At 42.8% G+C, this 25,773-nt stretch overlaps 1 protein-coding gene across 3 annotated transcripts in view; it reads left to right on the forward strand.

Annotated features, from left to right (window-relative positions):
- Window positions 1-25,773, forward strand: part of FBXO28 (F-box protein 28) — a 44,467-nt gene that overhangs the window by 13,737 nt on the left and 4,957 nt on the right. The window contains exons 3-4 of one of the 3 annotated variants that reach the window (XM_005540944.5): window positions 2,212-2,350; window positions 21,389-21,584. In XM_005540944.5, coding sequence (XP_005541001.1) covers window positions 2,212-2,350; window positions 21,389-21,584 — 335 coding nt within the window. The remainder of the gene's footprint in view (window positions 1-2,211; window positions 2,351-21,388; window positions 21,585-25,773) is intronic. The other 2 variants (XR_012433514.1, XM_045397709.3) reach the window with 2 other exon arrangements.

Here is a 25,773-nt window from a genome sequence, read left to right on the forward strand (position 1 = left end):
ACCATTAAGGAAATGAAAAGACACCCCACAAAATGAGAGAAAACATGCGCAAATCGTGGATCCAGATTGTATAAGGAACTCTTACAACTCAACAATAAAAAGACAACCCAGTTTAAAAAAGGGTAAAGGGGCCAGGTGCGAGGTGGTGGATCACCTGAGATCAGGAGTTCAAGACCAGCCTGGCCAGCATGGTAAAACCCTGTCTCTACTAAAACTACAAAAACTACCTGCGCGTGGTGGCGGGCGCCTGTAATCCTAGCTACTCGGAGGCTGAGGCAGGAGAATCGCTTGAACCCGGAAGGCGGAGGTTGCAGTGAGCCGAGGTCGCACCACTGCACTCCAGCCTTGGTGACAGAGCAAGACTCTGTCTCCAAAAAAAAGGGCAAAGGATTTGAATAGACACTTCTCCAAAGAAGATAAGTAATAGCCAACAAGCACATGAAAGGTGCTCAACATCATTAGTCATCAGGGGAATGCAAATCAAAACCACTACGAGGTTTATATCCACTAGTGCTTTATATCCACTAGGATGACTACAATGGAAAAATGTTGGGGAGGATGTGACAAATTGGAACCTTCATATATCAATGTTGGGAATGTAAAATGGTGCAGTCACTTTAGAAAACAGTGTGGCTGTTCTCAGGCCGGATGTGATGGCTCACGCCTGTAATCCCAGCACTTTGGCCAAGGCAGGTGGATCACCTGAGGTCAGGAGTTCAAGACCAGCCTGGGCAACATGGTGAAACTGTGTCTCTACAAATATTTGAAAATTAGCCAGGCATGATGTTGAGTGCCTATAATCCCAGCTTCTCAGGAGGCTGAGGCAGGAGAATTGCTTGAACCCGGGAGGCAGAGGTTGCAGTGAGCTGAGATCGTGCCATTGCATTCCAGCCTGGGCAACATAGTGAGACTTGGTCTCAAAAAAAAAAAAAAAGAAAGAAAGAAAACAGTTGGGCTGTTCTCAAAAAGTTAAACAGAGAGTTATTGTCTGAGCCACCAATTTCATTCCTACATAAGTACCCAAAAGAAATGAAAACATAATGTTTGCACAAAAACTTGTACACGACGTTTTTAGCAGCGTTATTCATAATAGCCAAAAAGTGGAGACAACCCAAGTGTCTGTCAGCTGATGAGTAAACAAAGTGATGATATATCTGTATGATGGAATGTTACTGGGCAATAAAAAGGTACATGCTACAACAAGAACGAACCTTGAAAACTATGCTGAATGAAAGAAGCCAGAAACATAAGGCCATTTTATGATTCCATTTATCTGAAATTTTCAGAATAGGTGGATCCAGAGAAACAGAAAGTAGATTAGTATTGCCAGGGACTGGGAGTATGGGAGTGGCTGATGATGGTTCCAGGAGTTCATTCTGTGGTGATGAAAATATTCTGAAATTAGATAGTGGTGATAGTTGTACAATCCTGTGACTATACTAAACACCACTAAATTGTCCTCTTTAAGATAATTTTATTATGGATGAGTTATTTCTCAAATTGTTAAAAAGTTTAAAGGAGTTAAATTTTATGGTCAAAAGCATATAGACTCCTGCCTATATTTCTATGTGTAATCCATTCATTTATCTAATTTCTCTGGTTCTAATAGCCATTAGATTTGATAACCAAAAAAACCTTTTTTTTTTTTTTTTTTTTTTTTTTTGAGATGGTGTCTTGCTCTGTCGCCCAGGCTGGAGTGCAGTGGTGTGGTCTTGGCTCACTACAACCTCCTCCTCCCAGATTCAAGCGAGTCTCCTGCCTCAGCCTCCCTAGTAGCTGGGACTATAGGAGTGCACCATCACGCCTGACTAATTTTTGTATTTTTAGTAGAGATGGGGTTTCACCATGTTGCCCAGCCTGGTCTCAAACTCCTGACCTCAGGTGATCCACCTGCCTCAGCCTCCTAAAGTGCTGGAATTACAGGCGTGAACCTCCAAGCCCGGCCCCAAAAAACCTAATTAAAAAATATGTATATATAATTTGGGGGTTTTTTTGTTTGTTTTCAAATATTTTGTCAGTGAGTACCAGTCCTTGGTAAGGATTTCTAGGCATCGTGATTCATTCATCATTACAGTTAAATTATGACCCAATTGTAGATTTCTAAATTAACATGTAAAAAAGTGTTTCATTAAACTATCTTGATTGCTTAATATTTTAGTCCACAATACTGCTTTAATGGTTGCCTTGCTTTTATTATTATTATTATTATAGGAGAGAGTCAGAAAGGAGAAACCATTCATTAGCTCGTCATGCAGACATTCTTGCTGCTGTTGAAACAAGGCTGTCACTATTAAATATGACTTTCATGAAATATGTGGATTCCAATCTCTGTTGCTTCATCCCAGGAAAGGTAAAATAGAATTGCTTGCCTAGAACAGCTGGACTGCCCTACATAAACTTATTATAAAGTTATGAATTTTTAATTTTAGAAATGTTAGAATTGTTTCTACTTCTCTGAATGAGTTTCTACTAATGAATTTGGCTTCTGTACAGTTATCAATATAAATATGTATCATTTATGTGATCTTTATATTTAAAATTCTAATTATGAAATAGACAGTTGAAACCCTAATATTATTTAGAGAAGTTTGTTAAGAGTTCATACTCAAGAATAAAATTTGAGGTTTTACTGTTTCTTATGATACCAGAGATACGCAATGAACAACATACATATTGTCCCTGCCTTCAAGACTTAAAATTTTGGGGAGGTAGAATAGGAGGGACAAGCTGGTTTTTGTTTTTTTTTTGAGAAATGTTTCATAAAGACAACTTTATAAACTTTCAGATTTGACAAGAATAAACAATTGCTATTTACCAATATTCCCAGAACTAAATAGCAGTCCTGTTTAACATAGAAATAAATATATTGTAGCATATTACCATTACTAAGTTAATAAAAACTCCAACATTCAACACACTACTTACACCTTCAGTAGTACCCTGCTCCTTGAATTAAGTATAAATTGAGGTATGTCTGTATCTTTTTATATGGAAGTGGTAGAGATATAATTAAAGGTCATTTTGCTACTTGGTTGATGCTAGCAAAAGGTTCCCTTAACATGGTTGGAAATAATTAATATCTAGTAAAATTTGAATGTTCTCTTTTTATTTCCAAAGATAATTTACATTGGCAATATTTAATATGTACTTTGTCCATTTTTAGTTTTCTTTGACATTTATTTTTGGGGGAATCACATTTCTTATAATTGTATTTGAAATATTTTTGGTGTATCTTGCTTTCTTTGCATTATCCACATTTTCTTTTAAAGATCTTGTTGCATACCAGCACATTACCTACTAATGCTTTTTACAGGGTGCTGTAAGAGGGTGACCAGTTAGATACTTCAGAGTGATTCTTATGCCAGATTTTTCTGAATCTGACTTAAAGGCCTTAACTTTTAAGTGTTCCTGAGAAGTTCTTTGAACTTAGCTTGTTTCATATAGCATCATAGTTTTTATTGCATATCTCATTGTTAGAAACATGAATGTTTAAGAAACATCTCACAGTTATCATAACTTCGAAGAGAGTTCAGTCAGTTGTTAAGTAACAGAGTTGAATAGTTTGTGACAGAGTTCATGTGGCCTACAAAGATTAAAATATTTAGGATCCAGGCTGGTTGTAGTGACTCGAACCTCTAATCCCAGATACTTATGAGGCTGAGGCACGAGAATCCCTTGAACCCGGGAGGCGGAGGTTGCAGTGAGCCAAGATCACACCACTGCACTCCAGCCTGGGCAACAGAGCAAGACTGCCCCAAGAAAAAAAAAGAAAGAAAAGAAAAATTTAGTATCTGGCCTGTACACAAAAAGTTACCAATTTCTGTGCTAGTTGATCAGGCTCATGTGTTTGGAATGGTGATCTTTACAGTCTAAATAAATAATGTTGCCAGGCGCAGTGGCTCACACCTGTAATCCCCACCCTTTGGGAGGCCGAGGCAGGTAGATCACAAGGTCAGGAGATCGAGAGCATGCTGGCCAACATGGTGAAACCCCATCTCTACTAAAAATACGAAAATTAGCTGAGCATGGTGGCACGTGCCTGTAATCCCAGCTACTCAGGCATCTGAGGCAGAAGAATCGCTTGAACCAGGGAGTTGGAGGTTGCAGTGAGCCGAATCACGCCACTGCACTCCAGCCTGGCAACAAAGCAAGACTCCGTCTCAAAAACAAACAAACAAACAATGTTAAATTCACTTGAGTCCTGTCATTTTTTGGAAACCACTTGTTGACTTCTTTTTTTTTTTTTTTTTTTTTTTGAGTCGGAGTCTTGCTGCATCACCCAGGCTGGAGTGCAGTGGGGCAATCTCGGCTAATAGCAACCTCTGCCTCCCGGTACAGGAGTGTTCCCTTTTTTGTACTTCTTATGCTTAAACTTTTCACATCCTGTCTGCAAAAAATAAGGATGTGGCATTTAGTTTCCACATGCTGAAGTAAGAACATTATACAAAATTTTCAGTCTAACATATAATCTTCATTTAATATATGGTGTTTATGATAAGTTGTTCTTGTTTTCCCTGAGATCTTGCTTCTCGGATATACTTAAAAGTCTAGGCCGGGTGCAGTAGCTCACACGTGTAATCCCAGCACTTTGGGAGGCTGAGGCGGGTGGATCACGAGGTCAGGAGATCGAGACCATCCTGGCTAACATGGTGAAACCCTGTCTCTACTAAAAATACAAAAACAAAATTAGCTGGGCCTGGTGGCAGGCGCCTGTAGTCCCAGCTACTCGGGAGGCTGAGGCAGGAGAATGGCATGAACCTAGGAGGCAGAGCTTGTAGTGAGCCGAGATCACACCACTGCACTCCAATCTGGGCGACAGAGCAAGACTCTGTCTCCAAAAAAAAAGTTCAGAAGCATTTTTGTTTTTGAGATGGAGTCTCGCTCTGTTGCCCAGGCTGGAGTCCAGTGGCACAGTCTCAGCTCACTGCAACCTCTGCCACCCACCCAGGTTTAGGCGATTCTCATGCCTCAGCCTCTTGAGTTGCTGAGACTACATGTGTACACCCCACACCCAGGTAATTTTTGTATTTTTAGTAGAGGTGGAGTTTCACCATGTTGGCCAGGCTGGCCTCAAAACTCCTGACCTCAAGTGATCCGCCTGCCTTATCCTCCCACAGTGCTGGGATTACAGGTGTGAGCCACTGTTCCTGGCCACGGAAGCTTTTATACTTTATTAAGAAAACCAACTTTTGTAGTTTTATATAGACTACATTCATTTTGTCCAACTTTAGGTCTACAGTAAGCATTTTATTCACTTTAGTGAATCTGAGTAGTAGCAGCATTACAGTTTAAATTAGATAGCCAAATATGTACCAGAATTTTGGACCTTTAAAGTAAAAGTTGGGGCCAGGCGCGGTGGCCCACACCTGTAATCCCAGCACTTTGGGAGGCCGAGGTGGACGGATCTTGAGGTCAAGAGATCAAGACCATCCTAGCCAACATGGTGAAACCCTATCTCTACTAAAAATACAAAAATTAGCTGGCCGTGATGTCATGAACCTGTAGTCCCGGTTACTCAGGAGGCTGAGGCAGGAGAATCGCTTGAACCCGGGAGGTGGAGGTTGCAGTGAGCCGAGGTCGTGCCACTGCCTTCCAGCCTGGGCTATAGAGTGAGACCCTGCCACACACGCACAAAGAATTTAGACAGGTTACAAGTTTGCTATTACCTAGGACAGGGACCAGCAAACTTTTTTTTGGTAAAAGGCCAGATCATAAATATTTTTGGCCTTGTGAGCCTTGTGCTCTCTGTCACAGCTATGCAATTCTGAGAAACAGCTGCATGCAATGTGTGGTAAATGAATGCTTATGCCTGTGTTCCAGTAAAACTTTATTTACAAAACCAGGCATAGGCTAAATAGGGGCATAGTTGGCCAACCCTAACTACCACATTGATATTCTCTTTATCTTCTCTCAGAACTAAGATGTTATAGAATGTTGGCTTACTCCTTATACATTTCTCAAATCTTCTAACACATGGAAGTTACACTTTTTACAGTAAACTCATGTTAGTATCAGCAGTTCACATATACTGAAGCACAACTATATGTGAGCATTGAGCAACCAACCGTTCATAGAGATAATGAAAAAAGATGTGGATAGTCTCTGCTCTTCTGTTTTTTGTTGTTTTTTTTTTTTTTTGAGACGGAGTCTTGCTGTGTCCCCCACGCTGGAGTGCAGTGGCGCGATCTCGGCTCACTGCAAGCTCCGCCTCCCGGATTCACGCCATTCTCCTGCCTCAGCCTCCTGAGTAGCTGGGACTACAGGCGCCCACCACCGCGCCCGGCTAATTTTTTGTATTTTTAGTAGAGACGGTGTTTCACCGTGGTCTCGATCTCCTGACCTTGTGATCCGCCCGCCTCGGCCTCCCAAAGTGCTAGGATTACAGGCTTGAGCCACCGCGCCCGGCACTCTGCTCTTCTGTTTTATTTATATTTTTTAAAAATATTTTTAGAGACAGGGTCTCACCATGTTGCCCAGGCTGTCTTAAACGCCTAGACTCAAGCAATCCACCCACCTCAGCCTCCCAAAGTGCTGGGATTACAGGTGTGAGCCCCCATACTGAGCAGCATAGTCTCTGCTCTTTTTTGTTTTGTTTTGTTTTGTTTTGAGATGGAGTCCGTCTCTGTCGTCCAGGCTGGAGTCTCGGCTTACTGCAACCTCCGCCTCCTGGGTTCAAGCAATTCTCCTGCCTCAGCCTCCCAAGTAGCTGGGACTACAGGCGCATGCCACCATGCCCAGCTGAGTTTTCTTGTATTTTTAATAGAGACAGGGTTTCACCTTGTTAGCCAGGATGTCCTCGATCTCCTGACCTCATGACCCGCCTGCCTCAGCCTCCCAAAGTGCTGGGAGTACAGGTGTGAGCCACTGCACCCTTCCCAGTCTCTGCTCTTAACTGTCCCTAGTAGCCCTGGTAAACCTTTTGTTCTTATTGAAACACAGTGGTCCCCAAGAATTAGGGGTTTTAGAGTATAATTGACTATGTAAGGCCATGAAGCTATATTTCCCTGAACAGACATAAAAATCTATATATTGGGCATTATTGGCTTGTATTTATTGTTCTGGGAAAGAAAACTGGTGGTTTTAATTCCTTTTTTCGTGTGTAAATTTTTGTTTTCTTGTAATTTCAAGTTTACACAAAAATTACAAGACTGGTACAAGGAACTCCCATATAGCTTATTTGCATATCCAGCAGTTATTTACCTTTCATCCTGTTTGCTTTTATTTTCTCTTTATAAATACATTTTGGCCAGGCACCGTGGCTGCCGCCTGTGATCCCAGCACTTTGGGAGGCCGAGGCGAGTAGATCACAAGATCAAGAGATCGAGACCAGCCTGGCCAACATTGTGAAACCCCGTCTCTACTAAAAATACAAAAATTAGCTGGGCATGGGCCAGGTGCGATGGCTCACGCCTGTAATCCCAGCACTTTGGGAGGCCGAGGCAGGTGGATCACGAGGTCAGGAGATGGAGACCATCCTGGTTAACACGGTGAAACCCCGTCTCTACTAAAAATACAAAATATTAGCCGGGCGTAGTAGCAGGCGCCTGTAGTCCCAGCTACTTGGGAGGATGAGGCAGGAGAATGGTGTGAACCTGGGAGGCAGAGCTTGCAGTGAGCCGAGATTGCGCCACTGCACTCCAGCCTGGGTGACAGAGCAAGACTCCATCTCAAAAAAAAATAAAGTAAAATTAGCTGGACATGGTGGCACGCACCTGTAGTCCCAGCCACTTGGGAGGCTGAGGCAGGAGAATCACTTGAACCCCGGAGGCGGAGGTTGCAGTGAACTGAGATTGCGCCACTACTCCAGCCTGGTGACAGAATGAGACTTCGTCTCAAATACATACGTACATGCATACATACATACTTTTTGGCCAGGCATGGTGACTCATGCCTGTAATTCTAATACTTTGGGAGGCTGAGACGAGCAGATGGCTTGAAGCCACAAGGAGTTCAAGACCAACCTGGGCTGCAAAGTAAGACCCCTGTCTCTACAAAAAAAAATTAGTTAGCTGGGTGTGGTGGCATGCACCTGTAGTCCGAGCTACTTGGGTGGCTGAGGTGGGACGATTGCTTGAGCCTGGGCAGTCAAGGCTGCAATGAACTATGATCATTCCACTGCACTCCAGTCCTGGGTGGCAGAGCAAGATCCTGTCTCAAGAAAATAAAATGTAAATACTTTTTTTTCCTGAACCACTTGAAAATAAGTTGGAGACACTGTGCTCCTTAGTTCCTAAATATTTCATGTATTTCCTAAAAGCTAGGATACTCTTACTTAACCATAGTACAGAGAGCAAAATCAGAAAATTGTAACACTGATGTAATACTGTTATGTAGTTGACAGTTCATACTCAAGTTTCATCACATATTCCAATAATACTCTTCCTATCAATTTTTTTTGTTAATACAGAATGTAATCCAGAACCATGCATGGACTCTAATCTTCTTATATCTGGAACAATTCCCTAAGCTCTCTTTGTGTCACTTGATATTCACATTTTTTAAGAACATAGGTCAATTATTTTGAGGGATATGCTTCCATTTAAGTTTAATGCTTACAGAATGTTGTTTTTGTTTCTTTTGAAGTTGATTTTAACGTGGAGATACTTTTTTTTTTTTTTTTTTTTGAGACTGGTCTCGCTGTCGCCCAGGCTGGAGTGCAGTGGCGCGATCTCTGCTCACTGCAAGCTCCGCCTCCCGGGTTCACGCCATTCTCCTCCCTCAGCCTCCTCAGTAGTTGGGACTACAGATGCCCACCACCACGCCCGGCTAGTTATTTTGTATTTTTTTAGTAGAGACGAGGTTTCACCGTGTTAGCCAGGATGGTCTTGATCTCCTGACCTTGTGATCCGCCCGTCTCGGCCTCCCAAAGTGCTGGGATTACAGGCGTGAGCCACCGCACTCGGCCAATGTGGAGACACTCTTAAAAATCAAGAGTAGTTGGGAACATTTCTCCTTTTACTATGCTTGTCCCAAAATAAATATATACAGCCATGAGCCTTTAAAGAAAAAAAAAAGTCTGTTTTCATATTAAAGAGAATATAACAGGCCAGGCAGGATTGCTCACTCCTGTAATCCCAGCATTTTGGGAGGCTGAGGTGGGCGGATCACCTGAGGTCAAGAGTTGTAGACCAGCCTGGCCAACTTGGTGAAACCCCATCTCTACTAAAAATACAAAAAACTAGCCAGGCATGGTGGCATGTGCCTATAATTCCAGCTACTCAGAAGGCTGAGGCAGGAGAATCACTTGAACCTGGGAGGTGGAGGTTGCAGTGAGCCGAGATCATGCCACTGTACTCCAGCCTGGGCAACAGAGTGAGACTCTGTCTCAAAAAAAAAAAAATTATTCTGAAAAATAAGAAAAGATACGCCAGCCTGGCCAACATGGTGAAACCCTTTCTCTACTAAAAATGCAAAATTAGCCATGTGTCGTGACAAATGCCTGTAGTCCCACCTACTCAGAGGAGGCTGAGATAGGAGAATTGCTTCACCTGGGAGGCAGAGGCTGCAGTGAGCCGAGATCAATCCATTGCACTCCAGCCTGGGTGAGACATAGCAGGAAAAAAAGATACAGTCATGCATCATTTAGCAAAGAGGATCCATCCCAAGAAATGCATTGTTAGGTCACTTTGTCATGTGAACATCATGGAGTGTATTTACACAAACCTAGATGGTTTTTATACACATAGGCTATATGGTATAGCCTATTGCTTCTGAACTGCAAACCTGTATAGCATATTACTGTACTGAATATTGTAGGCAATTGTAACACAATCATATTTGTATATCTAAACATAGAAAAGGTACAGTAAAAGTAGAGTAAAAAAAAAATGGTATACCTGTATAGGGCACTTATGATGGAACTCAGTTTCTCTGGGTAAGTCAATGTGTGAGTGGTGAGTGAATGTGAAAGCCTAGGACATTACCGTACACTTTGTAAACACTGCATACTGAGGCTACATTAATTTTTTTTTTTCTTTTTTGATACTGGGTCTTGCTGTATCACCTAGGCTAGAGTGCAGTGGCATGACCACAGTTCACTGTAGTCATTACCTCCCAGACTCAAGATGATCCTCCCACCTCAACCTCCCAAGTACCTGGGACTACAGACATATTACATTTATTTATTTACTTTTTTAATTTTTGGGGCCTGGCATTGTGGTTCAGGCCTGTAATCCCAGCACTTTGGGAGACTGAGGCAGGCGGATAACCTGAGGTCAGGAGTTTGAGACCAACCTGGCCAACATGGCAAAACCCAGTCACTGCTAAAAATGCAAAAATTAGCCAGGCATGGTGGTGTGCACCTGTAGTCCCAGCTACTCAGGAGGCTGAGGTGGGAGAATCACTTGAATCCAGGAGGCGGAAGTTGCATTGAGCTGAGATTGTGCCACTGCACTCCAGCTTGGGTGACAGAGAAGACTCTGCCTCAAAAAAAAAAAAAAAAAAAAATGGGGGGCAGGCATGGTGGCTCATGCCTGTAATCAATCCCAACACCTAGGCCAAGGTGGGAGGATCACTTGAGCTTAGGAGTTCTTTAAGTTTTAAGTTTTTGACTTCTTTGTAATAACACTTAGCTTAAATGTCGTTTCGTTATAATATTGATGAGGGAAAAAAAATCAGGCTGGGCTCGGTGGCTCACGCCTGTGATCCCAGCACTTTGGGAGGCTGAGGCAGGTGGATCACTTGAGGTAGGAGTTTGAGACCAGCCTGGCCAACTTGGTGAAACCCTGTCTCTACTAAAAATAAAAAATTAGCCGGGCGCGGTGGCTCAAGCCTGTAATCCCAGCACTTTGGGAGGCTGAGACGGGTGGATCACGAGGTCAGGAGATCGAGACCATTCTGGCTAACACAGTGAAACCCCGTCTCTACAAAAAAATACAAAAAACTAGCCGGGCGAGGTGGCGGGCGCCTGTAGTCCCAGCTACTCGGGAGGCTAAGGCAGGAGAATGGCGTGAACCTGGGAGGCGGAGCTTGCAGTGAGCTGAGATCTGGCCACTGCACTCCAGCCTGGGTGACAGAGTGAGACTCCGTCTCAAAAAAAAAAAAAAAATTGCCAGGCACAGTGGCTCGCGCCTGTAATCCTAGCACTTCGGGAGGCCAAGGCAGGTGGATTGCCTGTGCTGAAGAGTTTGAATCAGCCTGGGCAACATGGTGAAACCCTGTCTCTACTAGAAATACAAAAAGTAGCCGGGCATGGTGGTGCGCGCTCATAATCCCAGCCACTCGGGAGGCTGAGGCACGAGAATTGCTTCAACCTAGGAGGCGGAGGTTGCAGTGAGCCAAGATTGTGCCACTGAATTCCAGCCTGGGGGACAGAAAGAGACTCTATCATAAATAAATAATTGTGCCACTGAATTCCAGCCTGGGGGACAGAGACTCTGAAATAAATAAATAAGTAAATAACAGAATGAGACTCTGTCTTAAATAAATAAGCAACCAAGCAAGTGTGCAGTGGTGCAGGCCTATAGTCCCAGCTAAAAAATACATATATTAACCGGGTGCGGTCGTGCGGAACCCGGGAGACGGAGGTTGCAATGAGCCAACATCGCGCCACTGCACTCCAGCCTGGGCAACAGAGACTCTGTCTCAAAAAAAAAAGAAAAAGAAAAAAAAATCAGTTCCTGGCCAGGGCCACTGTCTGTTGAATTTGTACATTCTCCATATATCTGCATGAGTTTTCTCTGGGCACTCTGATTTCCTCCGACATCTCAAGAGCCGTGCCTGTTAGGTTCATTGGCATGTCTTAGTGGCCCCAGTCTGAGTGTGGGTGTGAGGGCGGTCTGCAGTGAGATGGCATCCTGGCCAGGGTGCATAACCACCTGGTGCCCTGAGCTGCCAGGATGGGCTCCAGCCACCTGCAACCCTGAATTAGAATAAGCAGATTGAAAAATGAATGAATAGCCAGGCATGGTGGCTCACACTGCACTGTAATCCCAGCATTTCCGGAGGCTGAGGCAGGTGGATCACTTGAGGTAAGGAGTTTGAGACCAGCCTGGCCAGTAGAGACAGTGAAACCCCATCTCTACTAGAAATACAAAATTTAGCCGGGCGTGGTGGCGTACACCTGTAATCCCAGCTACTTGGGAGGTTGATGCACAAGAACCACTTGAACCTGGAAATGGAGGTTGCAGTGAGCTGAGGTTGTGCTGCTGTACTCCAGCCTGGGGCAATGAAACTATGTCTCAAAAAAAAAAGGAATGAATGAATGAATGGACCAGGTGTGGTGATTCATGCTTGTAATCCCAGCACTTTGGGAGGCCAAGATAGGAGGATCGCTTGAGACCAGGAGTTCAAGACCAGCCTGAGCAACATAGGGAGACCTCGTCTCTACAGAAAAAAAAATTAGCCAGGCATGGTGGCGCACACCTATGGTCCCAGCTACACAGGAGGCTGAGGTGAGAGGATCGTTTGAGTCCAGGAGGTCAGGGCTGCAGTGAGCCGTGGTCATGCCACTACACTGCAGCCTGGGCAACAGGGCAAAGACCCTGTCTCAAAAAAACAAAAAAGACTGGGCGCAGCAACTCACACCTGTAATTTCAGCACTTTGGGAGGCCAAGGTGGGCGGATCACAAGGTCAAGAGATCGGGACCATCCTGGCCAACATGGTGAAACCCCATCTCTACTAAAAAATACAAAAATTGGCCTGGGAGTTCACGCCTGTAGTCCCAGCTGCTTGGGAGACAGAGGCAGGAGACTCGCTTGAACCTGGGAGGTAGGGGTTGCAGTGAGCTGAGATCACGCCACTGCACTCCAGCCTGATGACAAAGCAAGATTCCATCTCAAAAAAAAAAAAACAAAAAGCTTTCCATATTTGTTATTGTTTCTGAACTGCATGTTGGTAGGAGGTGCTCCTTAAAATTTTTGCTTTACAAACATGTATTCCCTGATGTAACCCACCACCATATGATTGCCATAGCTCACTGATTGACCAAAAATTGGATGCATTATCTTGTTTTTATTAATCTTTCTTAAATGTATGTATAGTTCACATTTATTTCAGTGTTTGATATTAGAAGTGTTTTAGGGGCCGGGCGTGGTGGCTCACACCTATAATCCCAGCACTTTTGGAGGCTGAGTTGGGTGGATCACTTGAGGTTAGGCATTCAAGACCAGCCTGGCCAATATGGTGAAACCCCATCTCTACTAAAAAAATAAATAAATAAATACTAAAATTAGCCGGGTGTGATGGCAGGCACCTGTAGTCCCAGCTACTGGGAGGCTGGGGCAGGAGAATCTCTTGAACTGGGGAGGCAGAGGTTTCAGTGAGCTGAGATCACGCCACTGCTCTCCAGCCTGGGCAACAGAGCAAGACTACATCTCAAAAATAATTAATTAATTAATTAATCAATTAAATAGAAGTGTTTTTGGTCTTTATTTAGAGGTTTGGTGGTTTTTGTGACCAGAAATGTGCCTTAGGAACTTAACACTTGTTTATATTAATTACCCTATGATGCAATTGGTTTCATTACATGTCTAACTTAAAGTCGGAGTTTTCAAGAACCTATCAACATTAAAATGAGGACTTATGTATAATGTAGTAAATACTAGGCAATGGGAATTTTTCAACTCCATTGTAATCTTACAGGATGACCCTCATATATGGTTTGTCATTGACCGTAACTTCATGATGCAGCACATAACCATATTCAAACAAACATGCCATATAAAGAATATTCAGGCCAGGTGTGGCGGCTCACTGGGCGTGGGCCGGGTGCAGTGGCTCACACCTGTAATCCCAGCACTTTGGGAGGCCAAGGCAGGTGGATCACCTGAGGTCGGGAGTTTGAGACCAGCCTGACCAACATGGAGAAACCCCATCTCTACTAAAAATACAAAATTGGCCAGGTATGGTGGTACAAGCCTGTAATCCCAGCTACTCAGGAGGCTGAGGCAGGAGAATTGCTTGTACCCAGGAGGCAGAGGTTGCGGTGAGCTGAGATCGTGCCATTGCACTCCAGCTTGGGCAACAATAGCGAATCTCCGTCTCAAAAAAAAAAAAACAATTATCCAGGCGTGGCGGCACACGCCTGTAGTCCCAGCTACTCAGGAGGCTGAGGCAGGAGGATCACTTGAACCTGGGAAGTGGAGGTTGCAGTGAGCCGAGATCGGGCCATCACACTCCAGCCTGGGCAATAGAGTGAGACTATCACCAAAAAAGAAAATTAAAAAGAATATTCAGAAAATTTTAGATTTACTGAAGATTTTAAAATATGGAGGAAATTTTTTAAAAAAATAAAAGGGGTAGAAGGGAAAATTAAGGAAATCTCGAGTACAACAAAAAGACAAAAATGGAAAATTAGAAGAAAACGAGAATTTATGAGGTTCAGTATTTTAGCAGGAGCTTTGTTTGCTAAACAGTAGATTAGAAAAGATTACTTCTCACCCACATTAGTCTAAAGGCCTAAATGATATTCATAGTATATAACTTGTTATTGTACCACTTTAGACATAAGCATGGTACTTCTACTGTGTGTTAGAAATGTGATGGTGTACTTTTTAATTTTTGTAGAGACTGTTTCTAGCTATGTTGCTCTTGAACTCCTGCCTCCCTTGGCCTCTCAAAGTGCTGAGATTACAGGCATGAACCACCAGCCACAGCCTGTACTGTACTTTTATAAAACTAAAAAAAATTTTTTTTTTTTTTTTTTGGAAACTGAGTCTTGCTATGTTGCCTAGGCTGAAGTGCAGTGGCATGATCTGGGCTCACTGCAACCTCTGCCTCCTGGGTTCAGGCCCTTCTTCTGCCTCAGCCTCCCGAGTAGCTGGAACTACAGGCACATGCCACCATGCACAGCTAATTTTTGTATTTTTAGTAGAGATGGTTTCACCACATTGGCCAGGCTGGTCTCGAACTCATGACCTCATGATCCACCCTTCTTGGCCTCCCAAAGTGCTGGGATTACAGGCATGAGCCACCGTGCCTGGCCAAAAATATTTTTTACAACTTTCAGTCAAGCTGTGTATTCGTGGGTTCCACATTCATGGATTCAACCAACCATGGATAGAAAATAATTAGTAAGACTCCATCTCAAAGAAGAGAAAATATTTAGAGAAGAAAAACAATTGCCAGGCGCAGTGGCTCACGCATGTAATCCCAGCACTTTGGGAGGCTGAGACAGGCGGATCACGGGGTCAAGAGTTCAAGACCAGCCTGACCAATATGGTGAAATCCCGTCTCTACTAAAATTACAAAAATTACCTGGGCATGGTGGCGAGCATCTGTAGTCCCAGCCTACTCAGGAGACTGAGGCAGAAGAATTGCCTGAACCCAGGAGGCAGAAGTTGCAGTGAGCCGAGATCACGCCACTACACTCCAGCCTGGGTGACAGCGAGACTCTGTCTCAAAAAAAAAAAAAAAGAAAAACAATTTTTAAAACCACAGCTATTTTTAAAATATGAATTTTAAAATAATACAATGTAACAACTATTTACAAAGCTTTGACATGGTATTGGGTAGTGTAGGTAATCTAGAAGTGATCTAGGTTATATGCATATACTATGCCATTTTATATAATGGACTTGAGCACACACACATTTTGGCAATATGGGTCCTGGACGCAAACGCCCGAGGATGTGGAGGGACTGACTATTTTATTTCCTACAGCCTGGGTAAGGTTCAACATGTAGTATATCATTTGAAAGGTGTAGAAACAACCATTAAGAGTTTTAAGTGACCTTCCTAAGGCCTGTGGTCTTTCCACTAGACCTCAAGACTCATACCATTACATTCTTGTTAATGTAATTTGCAAAAAAAAAAAAGATTAAATCTACTCAGAAAATGAACTGTTTTGAAAATTTGTTAAATACCATGCTTTCTTAATATATAGCTCTAAAGCCATGGCAGCCACTTAAAACTCTGAATGGTAGAAGCAGTATGGTCCTCACACATACCTTCCTTCCCTTATTTTTTTCCTTCACCTTATCCTCTGCTTAAAGCTTTTGGATAAAGAAACTATTTTAAATTTTATTGAAAACACAGATTATCCCATTTCACTAAAATAATCTCTACACAGTAAGATTGTTAAATGTTCTTTTTTAATGGAAGACTGGGGCAAATGGAAAGAGTTAACTTGCTTTTATACTATATTTAGAAGACTACAATAAAGATAATATTTCACAAATTATAGACATATTTTCACATTACATTTAATGGCAAAACCACAGTTACTTTGGAACCAACCTAATAATTTACTATCAGTTAGCAATCCCTGAAGGATATTTTGATATGAAAGTTATTCTGAAGAATAAGGATCATGGAAAAGGACTAATTGTATAATATATGTTTTTAAGAAACATCTTAGAATAAGTGCTTGGTACACGATAGTACTGCATGACTACTGTATAAGTGTTGAATTACTTACTGCTGGGTGCAGTGGCTCACACCTGTAATCCCAGCACTTTGGGAGGCCAAGGCTGGCAGATCACGAGGTCAGGAGATCCAGACTATCCTGGCTAACACGGTGAAACCCCGTCTCTATTAAAAAAAAATACAAAAAATTAGCTGGGCATGGTGGTGGGCGCCTGTAGTCCCAGCTACTCAGGAGGCTGAAGCAGGAGAGTGGCGTGAACCTGGGAGGCAGAGCTTGCAGTGAGCCAAGATCACGCCACTGCACTCCAGCCTGGGTGACAGAGCGAGTCAAAAAAAAAAAAAATTGTTGAATTGCTATCCTATCACCTAGCCATCCACATCATCCCTATGCTCCACTCCACGCTTTGTTTAGCCAGGTGTACCTTCCTCCTGCTCTGACTTCCTTTACCTGTTGAAATTTTACTTATTCCTCATTACCATGTCCTTCATTAGACCTACCCAGTTCTCTCAAGCAGATCTTAATCTCTACTCTGTTTTCACACAACACTTTGCTTATACATTGAACTTACTACAGTCTGAGTTTTGCTTTGCTGTTTATGGGTCTTTCATAGAGTCATCTTTCACTGGATAGGATCTGTGTCTTATTCATGCCTATACCATTACAACAGTCCTATTCTGGCTCAAGTACACTATATTCTTTTGTCTACCAGTATTTATATACGTAAAATATCTAGAGGTGTATTAATAAGGCCGTGCATATTTTATTAAACATATAAGTACCATTTTAAGTATTATGTATTTTTACAAGTCCCTCTCAATAGAAATCTTGTTTACTATGACCTTTGTGTTCAAAACATAATCATCTGACTTCTGAAAAACCATGTAATTTTTTTTTTTTTTTTTTTTTTTTTTTTGAGATAGTCTAGCCCCATCACCTGGGGTAATCACAGCTCATGGGACTATAGGCATGTGCCACTGTGCACACCTAATTTTTTAATTTTTTGTAGAGACAACTCGCAGTGTTGCCCAGGCTGGTCTCAAACTCCTGTCCCCAGTCAGTCTTCCCACCTCGGCCTCCCAAAGTGCTGGCTCCGTAGGTATGAGCCACCATGCCTGGCCAAAAAACAAATTCTTGTGTTGAATTTAATCCTGTCATTTGCCCTTAAACAGTTTCGTTTAGTTGTATCAATTAATATTAAACAATTAATATGCTTAACTACCTTTATCCCTTGTTTATTGAGTATCTGCCATGTGCCAGACACTGCTAGGCTCTGGGGATCTGACAGTGAAACATGGTATGATCGCTTCTGTCGTAGAGTTACGACATTTTAGGGAAAACAAATTAACAAAAAGATGTACTTACAAATTGTAATGTGTATTCTGAAGGGGAATAAAGGGTTGAATGAAGATGTTAACATGATTGAAACTGGAGGAGGGTTCAGAAAAGACCTCTGAGAAAGTACAGTGTTACTGTGACCTCGTGTATAACTGAGGAATTTGAAGTGAGGGAGATACACAGGGACAGCTTTCCAGGAACGGGATCTGAATGGACAAAAGCCCTGGGGCAAAACGGTGGGGGACTTGATTTAGTTCAAAGGGCTGGTGTCCAGTTTGTATCTATAGATGCAACATATTAGCCTTTGGGGACATTTAAAAATTATGGAAGGCCAGGCGCAGTGGCTTACGCCTGTAATCCCAGCCCTTTGGGAGGCCAAAGCAGGCAGATCACCTGAGGTCAGGAGTTTGAGACCAGCCTAGCCAACATGGTGAAACCCCGTCTCTACTAAAAATACAAAAATTAGCTGGGTGCAGTAGCGGGCACCTGTAATCCCAGCTACTTGGGAGGCTGAGGCAGGAGAATCACTTGAACCCAGGAGGCGGAGGTTACAGTGAGCCAATAACGGGTCATTTCCAGCCTGGGCAACAAGAGCGAAACTCTGTCTCAAAAAATTATGGAGTACTGTGCTGCTTTTCCTATATATAACCCATATGTAAAACTTTGATAAACACAAAACTACTATGGGTCAGTTAATATCCTAGCAGTGTATATAAATATCGGTCAGTATGAAGGACCCTTTAAATGCTGGTTTTCTGCTTTGGCTTGTATTTTTAATTTTATTAACTCTCTCTTAATTATGTATATATTACATAACTTTTAAAGCTTGATCAGCTAGCTTCCACAAATATTTACTCTTTGGATATATACATGTATGTATAAAATTTGTCTATTTCTAGTCCTTGAACTCCTTGAACAAGCCAAGCTGACACTGACCTTGGGGCCACTGCCATTACTATTTCTACCTGAATCACTTTTCTCCCCATATCTTCAATCGATCAGTTCTTCCTCATCATTCAGTCTTACCTTACAAATGGCAAAGAATCCTTTCCCAACCACCTGTCTCATGTTATTCCTGCCTTTCCTGGTAGAAACTATCACATTACCCTCTTTTTTCCATGTGGCACTCCTTTAAATTATTTTCTTGTGTACTTAGCTTAATGAAATGATAATCTTGTCATCTTTATTTACTGTTTTTTACTCCAGTACTTTGAAAAGTGACAAGTACGTAGTAAGAACTCAATTAATACTTGAATAATGTTTATCTTACAAGTTATGATAGGCTTACGTAATTAAATTGTAAGTCCAAGGGAAAGTACTCTGTTTTTCATTTCTTTTTTTATATATATATGTATGTGATATTTTTTTTTTTCTTTTTTTTTTGAGACGGAGTCTCGCTCTGTCACCCGGGCTGGAGTGCAGTGGCCGGATCTCAGCTCACTGCAAGCTCCGCCTCCCGGGTTTATGCCATTCTCCTGCCTCGGCCTCCGGAGTAGCTGGGACTACAGGCGCCCGCCACCTCGCCCGGCTAGTTTCTTGTATTTTTTTTTTTTTAGTAGAGACGGGGTTTCACCGTGTTAGCCGGGATGGTCTCTATCTCCTGACCTCGTGATCCGCCCGTCTCGGCCTCCCAAAGTGCTGGGATTACAGGCTTGAGCCACCGCGCCCGGCCTGTAATAGTTCTTAACATAGTAGTTCAGTAAGTTTTTATTGGGGAAAAGTGTTATCTTCTAAAGTGAGTTCATAATATAATATTGCCAGAAATAAATGTATTTTCTCCCTTGGCAATCAGCCATCATCCAAAATTCTGAACTCCCAACCTGTATCTCAAGCCACCTGCTAGCAAATATCACCTACATGTCCCATGTAATTCAAAATCAGCACATCTCACCTCCCATTGCATCTGCCTATGGACACCACCTCAGCCCAAGCCATTTCCTGTTCAGTTCTCCAGACCCACAAACCTGACCTCTTCTGTGATGTCTTCTCAGGCTTATGATAAGGACACATCCTAAGGTTAGATTTTGCTGACATTTATTAAGCAAACATCATGCTCCACTAACAACGATCATCATATTATGCTGAGAATCTAGAAAATGTGAAGGGCTATGAATTTGTCCTGATACTATTCTGCAAGATTGTTTCTCTAGCTGTGCTCAGCAGCCTAAATAAAGGAGAAGGGAAGGTGGATTATAAGATTGATCTGAGTTGGGAACAAGCCAGATAAATGCAGTGGGAGGAATATGTGGGATGCCAGGTTGTTTGAGATTTTGGTGACAGAATGGTTTGGTTGATTAACCCTCAGTTCTTGTGAGGTAAGGGCCCATAGATGTCATCCAGATTGGGGTCTTTAGAAATAGGAATTTTAGGTCGGGCATGGTGGCTCACACCTGTAATCCCAGCACTTTGGGAGGCCAAGGAGGGTGGATCACCTGAAGTCAGGAGTTTGAGACCAGCCTGGCCAACATGGTGAAACCCCATCTCTACTAAAAATATAAAATTAGCCAGGTGTGGTGGCGCATGCCTGTAATCCTAGCTACTTGGAAGGCTGAGACAGGAAAATCACTTGAACCCTGTAATTGGAGGTGACAGTGAGCCAGGATCGTGCCATTGCACTCTAGCCTGGACAACACAGTGAGACTTCATCTTAAAAAAAAAGAAAGAAAAAAAGGAATTTTATCTTTAGGTCTATACTGAAGCCACGGGAAGAATTAAGGATAACCTATAAATTCACGGGGATGAAAGCTACACACATAAATGCCTGAGGAAGGTTCACTTAACCATTTCAGCAAGAGAGTTAGGTATTCTCTCCATTACAATTATCATTAAAACAAAAAAGGATCTTCTGCTACCTTTTGGTGATGACAGAAGTGACAAGACTGCATTCCAATCCATAACAAGCCTCAGAGAAACAAAACTTAAAGGGATAGAGCACATGGGGGCAGTATTAAAAAGAGCGGAGAAATCACACTGAGTCCCTGCAGCTTAGGGGAACAGATTCAAGTTTGGAGGATTAATAAAATAGAGGTTTGGGCAATCTCCAACCCTACCCTAGCTCCCATACAGGATTTAATTTCTTAGTTTAGTCCTCTAGTGTCTATAGAAATTTGTATATCTGTTTGTATCACTTATGTACACACATATCTCCCCAGTTACACTGTGATTTCCTTCAGGGTTAGGAGCTTTATTTGATGCATCCTGATTCCTCAGCCCCAACACAGTACCTGATACATAAACGGTGTTTAATAAAAGCAAGTATAAAGTATTGTAACAGGCCGGGTGCAGTGGGTCACGCCTCTAATCCCTGCACTTTGGGAGGCCAAGGCGGGTGGATTCTGAGGTCAGGAGTTTGAGACCAACCTGGACAACATGAAACCCGTCTCTACTAAAAATACAAAAAATTAGCCACACGTGATGGCAGGCACCTGTTATTCCAGCTACTCAGGAGACTGAGGCAGAGAATTGCTTGAACCCCAGAGGCAGAGGTTGCAATGAGCTGAGATTGCACCACTGCACTCCAGCTTGGGCAACGAGCGAAACTCCATCTAAAAAAAAATGTACTGTAACAAGCCCAAAAGCCATGTGTTGTAAATAGCAATATTCTTCAGTGGCCAGTACATCACTTAAATCACCCTACAGGTCTTTACTGGAATTGCAGAACAAGCAGTTACTTCTCTGCCTGTTTAGCTGTTTTCTTTATTAAAAAAGAAAAATCTAAAATGCTAATGAGAATTCATTATTTTAAGGTGATTGATGAGATTTATCGCGTGTTGAGATATGTCAATTCTACCAGAGCCCCTCAGCGAGCTCATGAAGTACTTCAAGAATTAAGGGATATATCCTCTATGGCAATGGAGTACTTTGATGAAAAGATTGTTCCAATTTTAAAGAGGAAATTACCAGGATCAGATGTTTCTGGAAGACTCATGGGCTCTCCTCCAGGTACCTCTACTTTATAATCATGTTTGTACATAATTTTGTAACTTATTTCTGGTTTTTTTCCACTTAATCAAGTGTCTTGAACTTTTCTGTGTTAGTCGTTGTTTATTGGCAGCATCATTTTTAATGAGATTGGATTATCAACCATAACTTATACAACTGATCCACTAGTTAGGCACATTTCTTGTTTCTAGCTTTTCAGTGCTTACTCAAGAACAATCTGAGCAGTCTTGTGACTAAATCTTTGCACATATCCATATTGACTTACAATAAACATGTTAGAGATAGAATAGCTGGGCCCGGCCAGGCACGGTGGGACACACTTGTAATCCCAGCACTTTGAGAGGCCAAGGTGGGTGGATCACCTGACTGAGGTCAGTAGTTCGAGACCACCATGTATCTACTAAAAATACAAAAATTTGCTGGGCATGGAGGCGCACACCTGTAATCCCAGCTACTCTGGAAGCTGAGGCAGAAGAATCACTTGAACCGGGGAGGCAGAGGTTGTAGTGAGCCAGATTCACGCCATTGCACTCCAGCCTGGGCAACAATAGCAGAACTCTTATCTCAAAAAAAAAAAAAAGAGGCCGGGCGCGGTGGCTCAAGCCTGTAATCCCAGCACTTTGGGAGGCCGAGACGGGCGGATCACGAGGTCAGGAGATAGAGACCATCCCGGCTAACACGGTGAAACCCCGTCTCTACTAAAAAAAAAAAAATACAAGAAACTAGCCGGGTGAGGTGGCGGGCGCCTGTAGTCCCAGCTACTCGGGAGGCTGAGGCAGGAGAATGGCGTAGACCCGGGAGGCGGAGCTTGCAGTGAGCTGAGATGCAGCCACTGCACTCCAGCCTGGGCGACAGAGCGAGACTCTGTCTCAAAAAAAAAAAGAAACAGGATTGCTGGACCAGGCGCAGTGGCCCACGCCTGTGGTCCCAGCACTTTGGGAGACTGAGGCGGAAAGATTGCTTCAGCCCAGGAGTTCAAGACCAGCCCGGGAAACATAGGGAAACCCCCATCTCTACAAATAATTTTAAAAATAGCCGGGTGTTAGTGGCGCATGCCTGTGGCCCCAGCTACTCAGGAAGCTGAGGTGTGAGACCCCGTCTCCAAAAAAAAAAAAAAAAAAAGTAATAGAATTACAAGTGAAAAGTTACGTACAGATACTCCTTAATTTACAATGGGATTACATCCTGATAAACCCGTCATAAGTAGAAAATATTGTAAGTCAAAAAATGCACTTAATACACGAGCCTACCAAACATCATAGCTTAGCCTAACCTACCTTAAACATGCTCAGAACACTTACATTAGCTTACAGTTGGGCAAAATTATCTAGCAAAGCATATTTTATGATAAAGCATCCTTGTGTAATTTACTGAATTCATTTTCTATTATACTGAAAGTGAAAAGCAGAATGGTTCTGTGGATACCTGAGGTACAGTTTCTCCTGAATGTCTATCACTTCCATACCATCGTAAAGTCAAAAAATCATTAGGTTGGCTGGGCACGGTGGCTCACACCTGTAATCCCAGCACTTTGGGAGGCCAAGGCAGGCAGATCACCTGAGGTCAGGAGTTCGAGACCAACCTGGCCAACATGGTAAAACCCTGTCTCTACTAAAAAAATACCAAAAAATTAGCCAGGTGTGGTGGCGCACGCCTGTAGTCCCAGCTACTAGGGAGGCTGAGGCATGCGAATCGCTTGAACCCAAGAGGCGGAGGTTGTAGTGAGCCAAGATCATGGCATTGCACTCCAGCCTGGGCAACAGAGTGAGACTCTGTCTCAAAAAAAAAAAAAATCATTAACTTGAACCATTGTAATTTGAGGACTTTTTTTTATGTTTCTGATGAATTAATATTCATTTTTTAAAAAAACAAATATACCAGATAAAATGCCAAAAACTCTTCAGGGTAGGCCGGGTGAGGTGGCTCAAGCCTGTAATCCCAGCACTTTGGGAGGCCGAGACGGGCGGATCACGAGGTCAGGAGATCGAGACCATCCTGGCTAACACAGTGAAACCCCGTCTCTACTAAAAATACAAAAACTTAGCCGGGCGAGGTGGCAGGCGCCTGTAGTCCCAGCTACTCGGGAGGCTGAGGCAGGAGAATGGCGTGAACCCGGGAGGCGGAGCTTGCAGTGAGCTGAGATCCGGCCACTGCACTCCAGCCTGGGTGACAGAGCGAGACTCCGTCTCAAAAAAAAAAAAAAAAAAACTCTTCAGGGAAATATTTGGTGAATTATTTCAGCCCCCAAAGTGTCTGGCTGCTACTTTATTTTTTTTTATTCATTTATTTATTTATTTATTTATTTATTTTGAGATGGAGTCTCACTCTGTCACCCAGGCTGGAGTGCAATGGCGTGATCTCTGCTCACTGCAACCTCCACCTCCCAGGTTCAAGCAATTCTCCTGCCTCAGCCTCCTGAGTAGCTGGGATTACAGGTGCACACCACCACGCCCGGCTAATTTTTGTATTTTTTAGTAGAAACGGGGTTTCACCATGTTGTTTAGGTTGTTGGTCTGGAACTCCTGACCTCGTGATCCGCCCGCCTTGGCCTCCCAAAGTGCTGGGATTACAGGCATGAGCCACCACGCCCGGCTGCTACTTTGAAGGACAGGGTTCATAAGGCTATTTTGAACAGTATCACTTCATCTGTGCTAAATAACTGTTTTTGCAAAAGTATATTGGCTCCTAGAGATTTGTGCCTTTATCTACTGAAAGACTTAATTATTTAATATCCCCAACTCTGGCAAGTACTTTAATTAGGAAAGAATTTAGTAGAACTTTTTATTTTGTTCAGATTAGTTAGCTCCCTGTAGTATTCAGTGAGGCAACCAAGTGGCTCTCTGTAATTGAGTAATAAAGCCTACACATCTCAGCATTAATATATCTGTTATTTATTGAGTACCTATTATGCGCACAGCACTGTACTGTGTCCTGTGGAGACTAAAAGGAAGTGTAATACGTGGTGTCTGCTCTCAAGGATCTTACTATTTCAAAAGGTAAGATATACTCAGACTTGAAGTTAAATTATCATAGGCAAAACAAGTAATGCAATGTCCAATTAAATGTCAAATGAGAGCAGAGAAACAATTTTAAGGTAGATCAGTGCTGGCTGGTCTGATGGAAACATCACAGGAGGTAAGGATTGATTTAAGCCTTGGTGAATAAGTAGAAGTTGGATATGGATAAGCAGAGAGGGAAAGAAGAATGCATCTATAAAGGAAATACAGTTATTTAAATGCGCAAGGAGAAGATTAACATGATGTGTTTAGGGTATGAATGGACCCATCTGGTCCTTTTAGAAAACCTTCAGTAGATAAGGTTAAAAGAAAGTAGGTTCTTTGTTTAAAATAGTTATTTTTGTGCTTGTGTTACATTCTAATTATTCCTGAAAGAGTAGGTCCAAGGCCCTCCTACACCATGCCAGGAATTCTTTGTGATCATAATGTATGATGTAACCCACTCTTTAATGGAGTCCTATCATTTGGCTAAAGTTGAAGCCTTTGCAAATAACTTAAGTTCAGAGTGAACTTAAGAACACGATACAGGTTGAGTATCCCTTATCCAAATTTCTTAGGACCAGAAGTGTTTCAGATTTCAGCTTTTTTTCAGAGTTTGGAATATTTGCATTACATGTACTGGCTGCACAGTCTCTTATCCACATACCCACAATCCAAAATGCTCCAATGAGCCATTTCCTTGAGCATCATGTTGGTGCTCAAGAAGTTTCAGATTTTGGATTTCAGATTTCTGGATTAGAAACGTGCAACCTGTAGGTCTGTACTTCTAACTTGAAAGTGTGTTTGTTATGTGAATTAGATAGAAAATAATTATTTTCTGGCCGGGCACAGTGCTTCAATGCATCTGTAATCCCAGCACTTTGGGAGGCTGAGGCAATTGGATCACGAGGTCAGGAGATCCAAACCATCCTGGCTAACACGGTGAAACCCCATCTCTACAAAAAATACAAAAAGAAATTAGCCGGGTGTGGTGGCGGGCGCCTGTAGTCCCAGCTACTCCGGAGGCTGAGGCAGGAGAAGGGCGTGTACCTGGGAGGAGGAGCTTGCAGTGAGCCGAGATCGTGCCACTGCACTCCAGCCTGGGCGACAGAGCGAGACTCCATCTCAAAAAAATAAAAAAAAATTATTATTTTCTAATTTTACTGCTTGTATTTTGTCACTAGGTTCTGAAA

The sequence above is a fragment of the Macaca fascicularis genome, chromosome 1, assembly GCF_037993035.2.
Source record: "Macaca fascicularis isolate 582-1 chromosome 1, T2T-MFA8v1.1".
Lineage (NCBI taxonomy): Eukaryota > Metazoa > Chordata > Mammalia > Primates > Cercopithecidae > Macaca > Macaca fascicularis.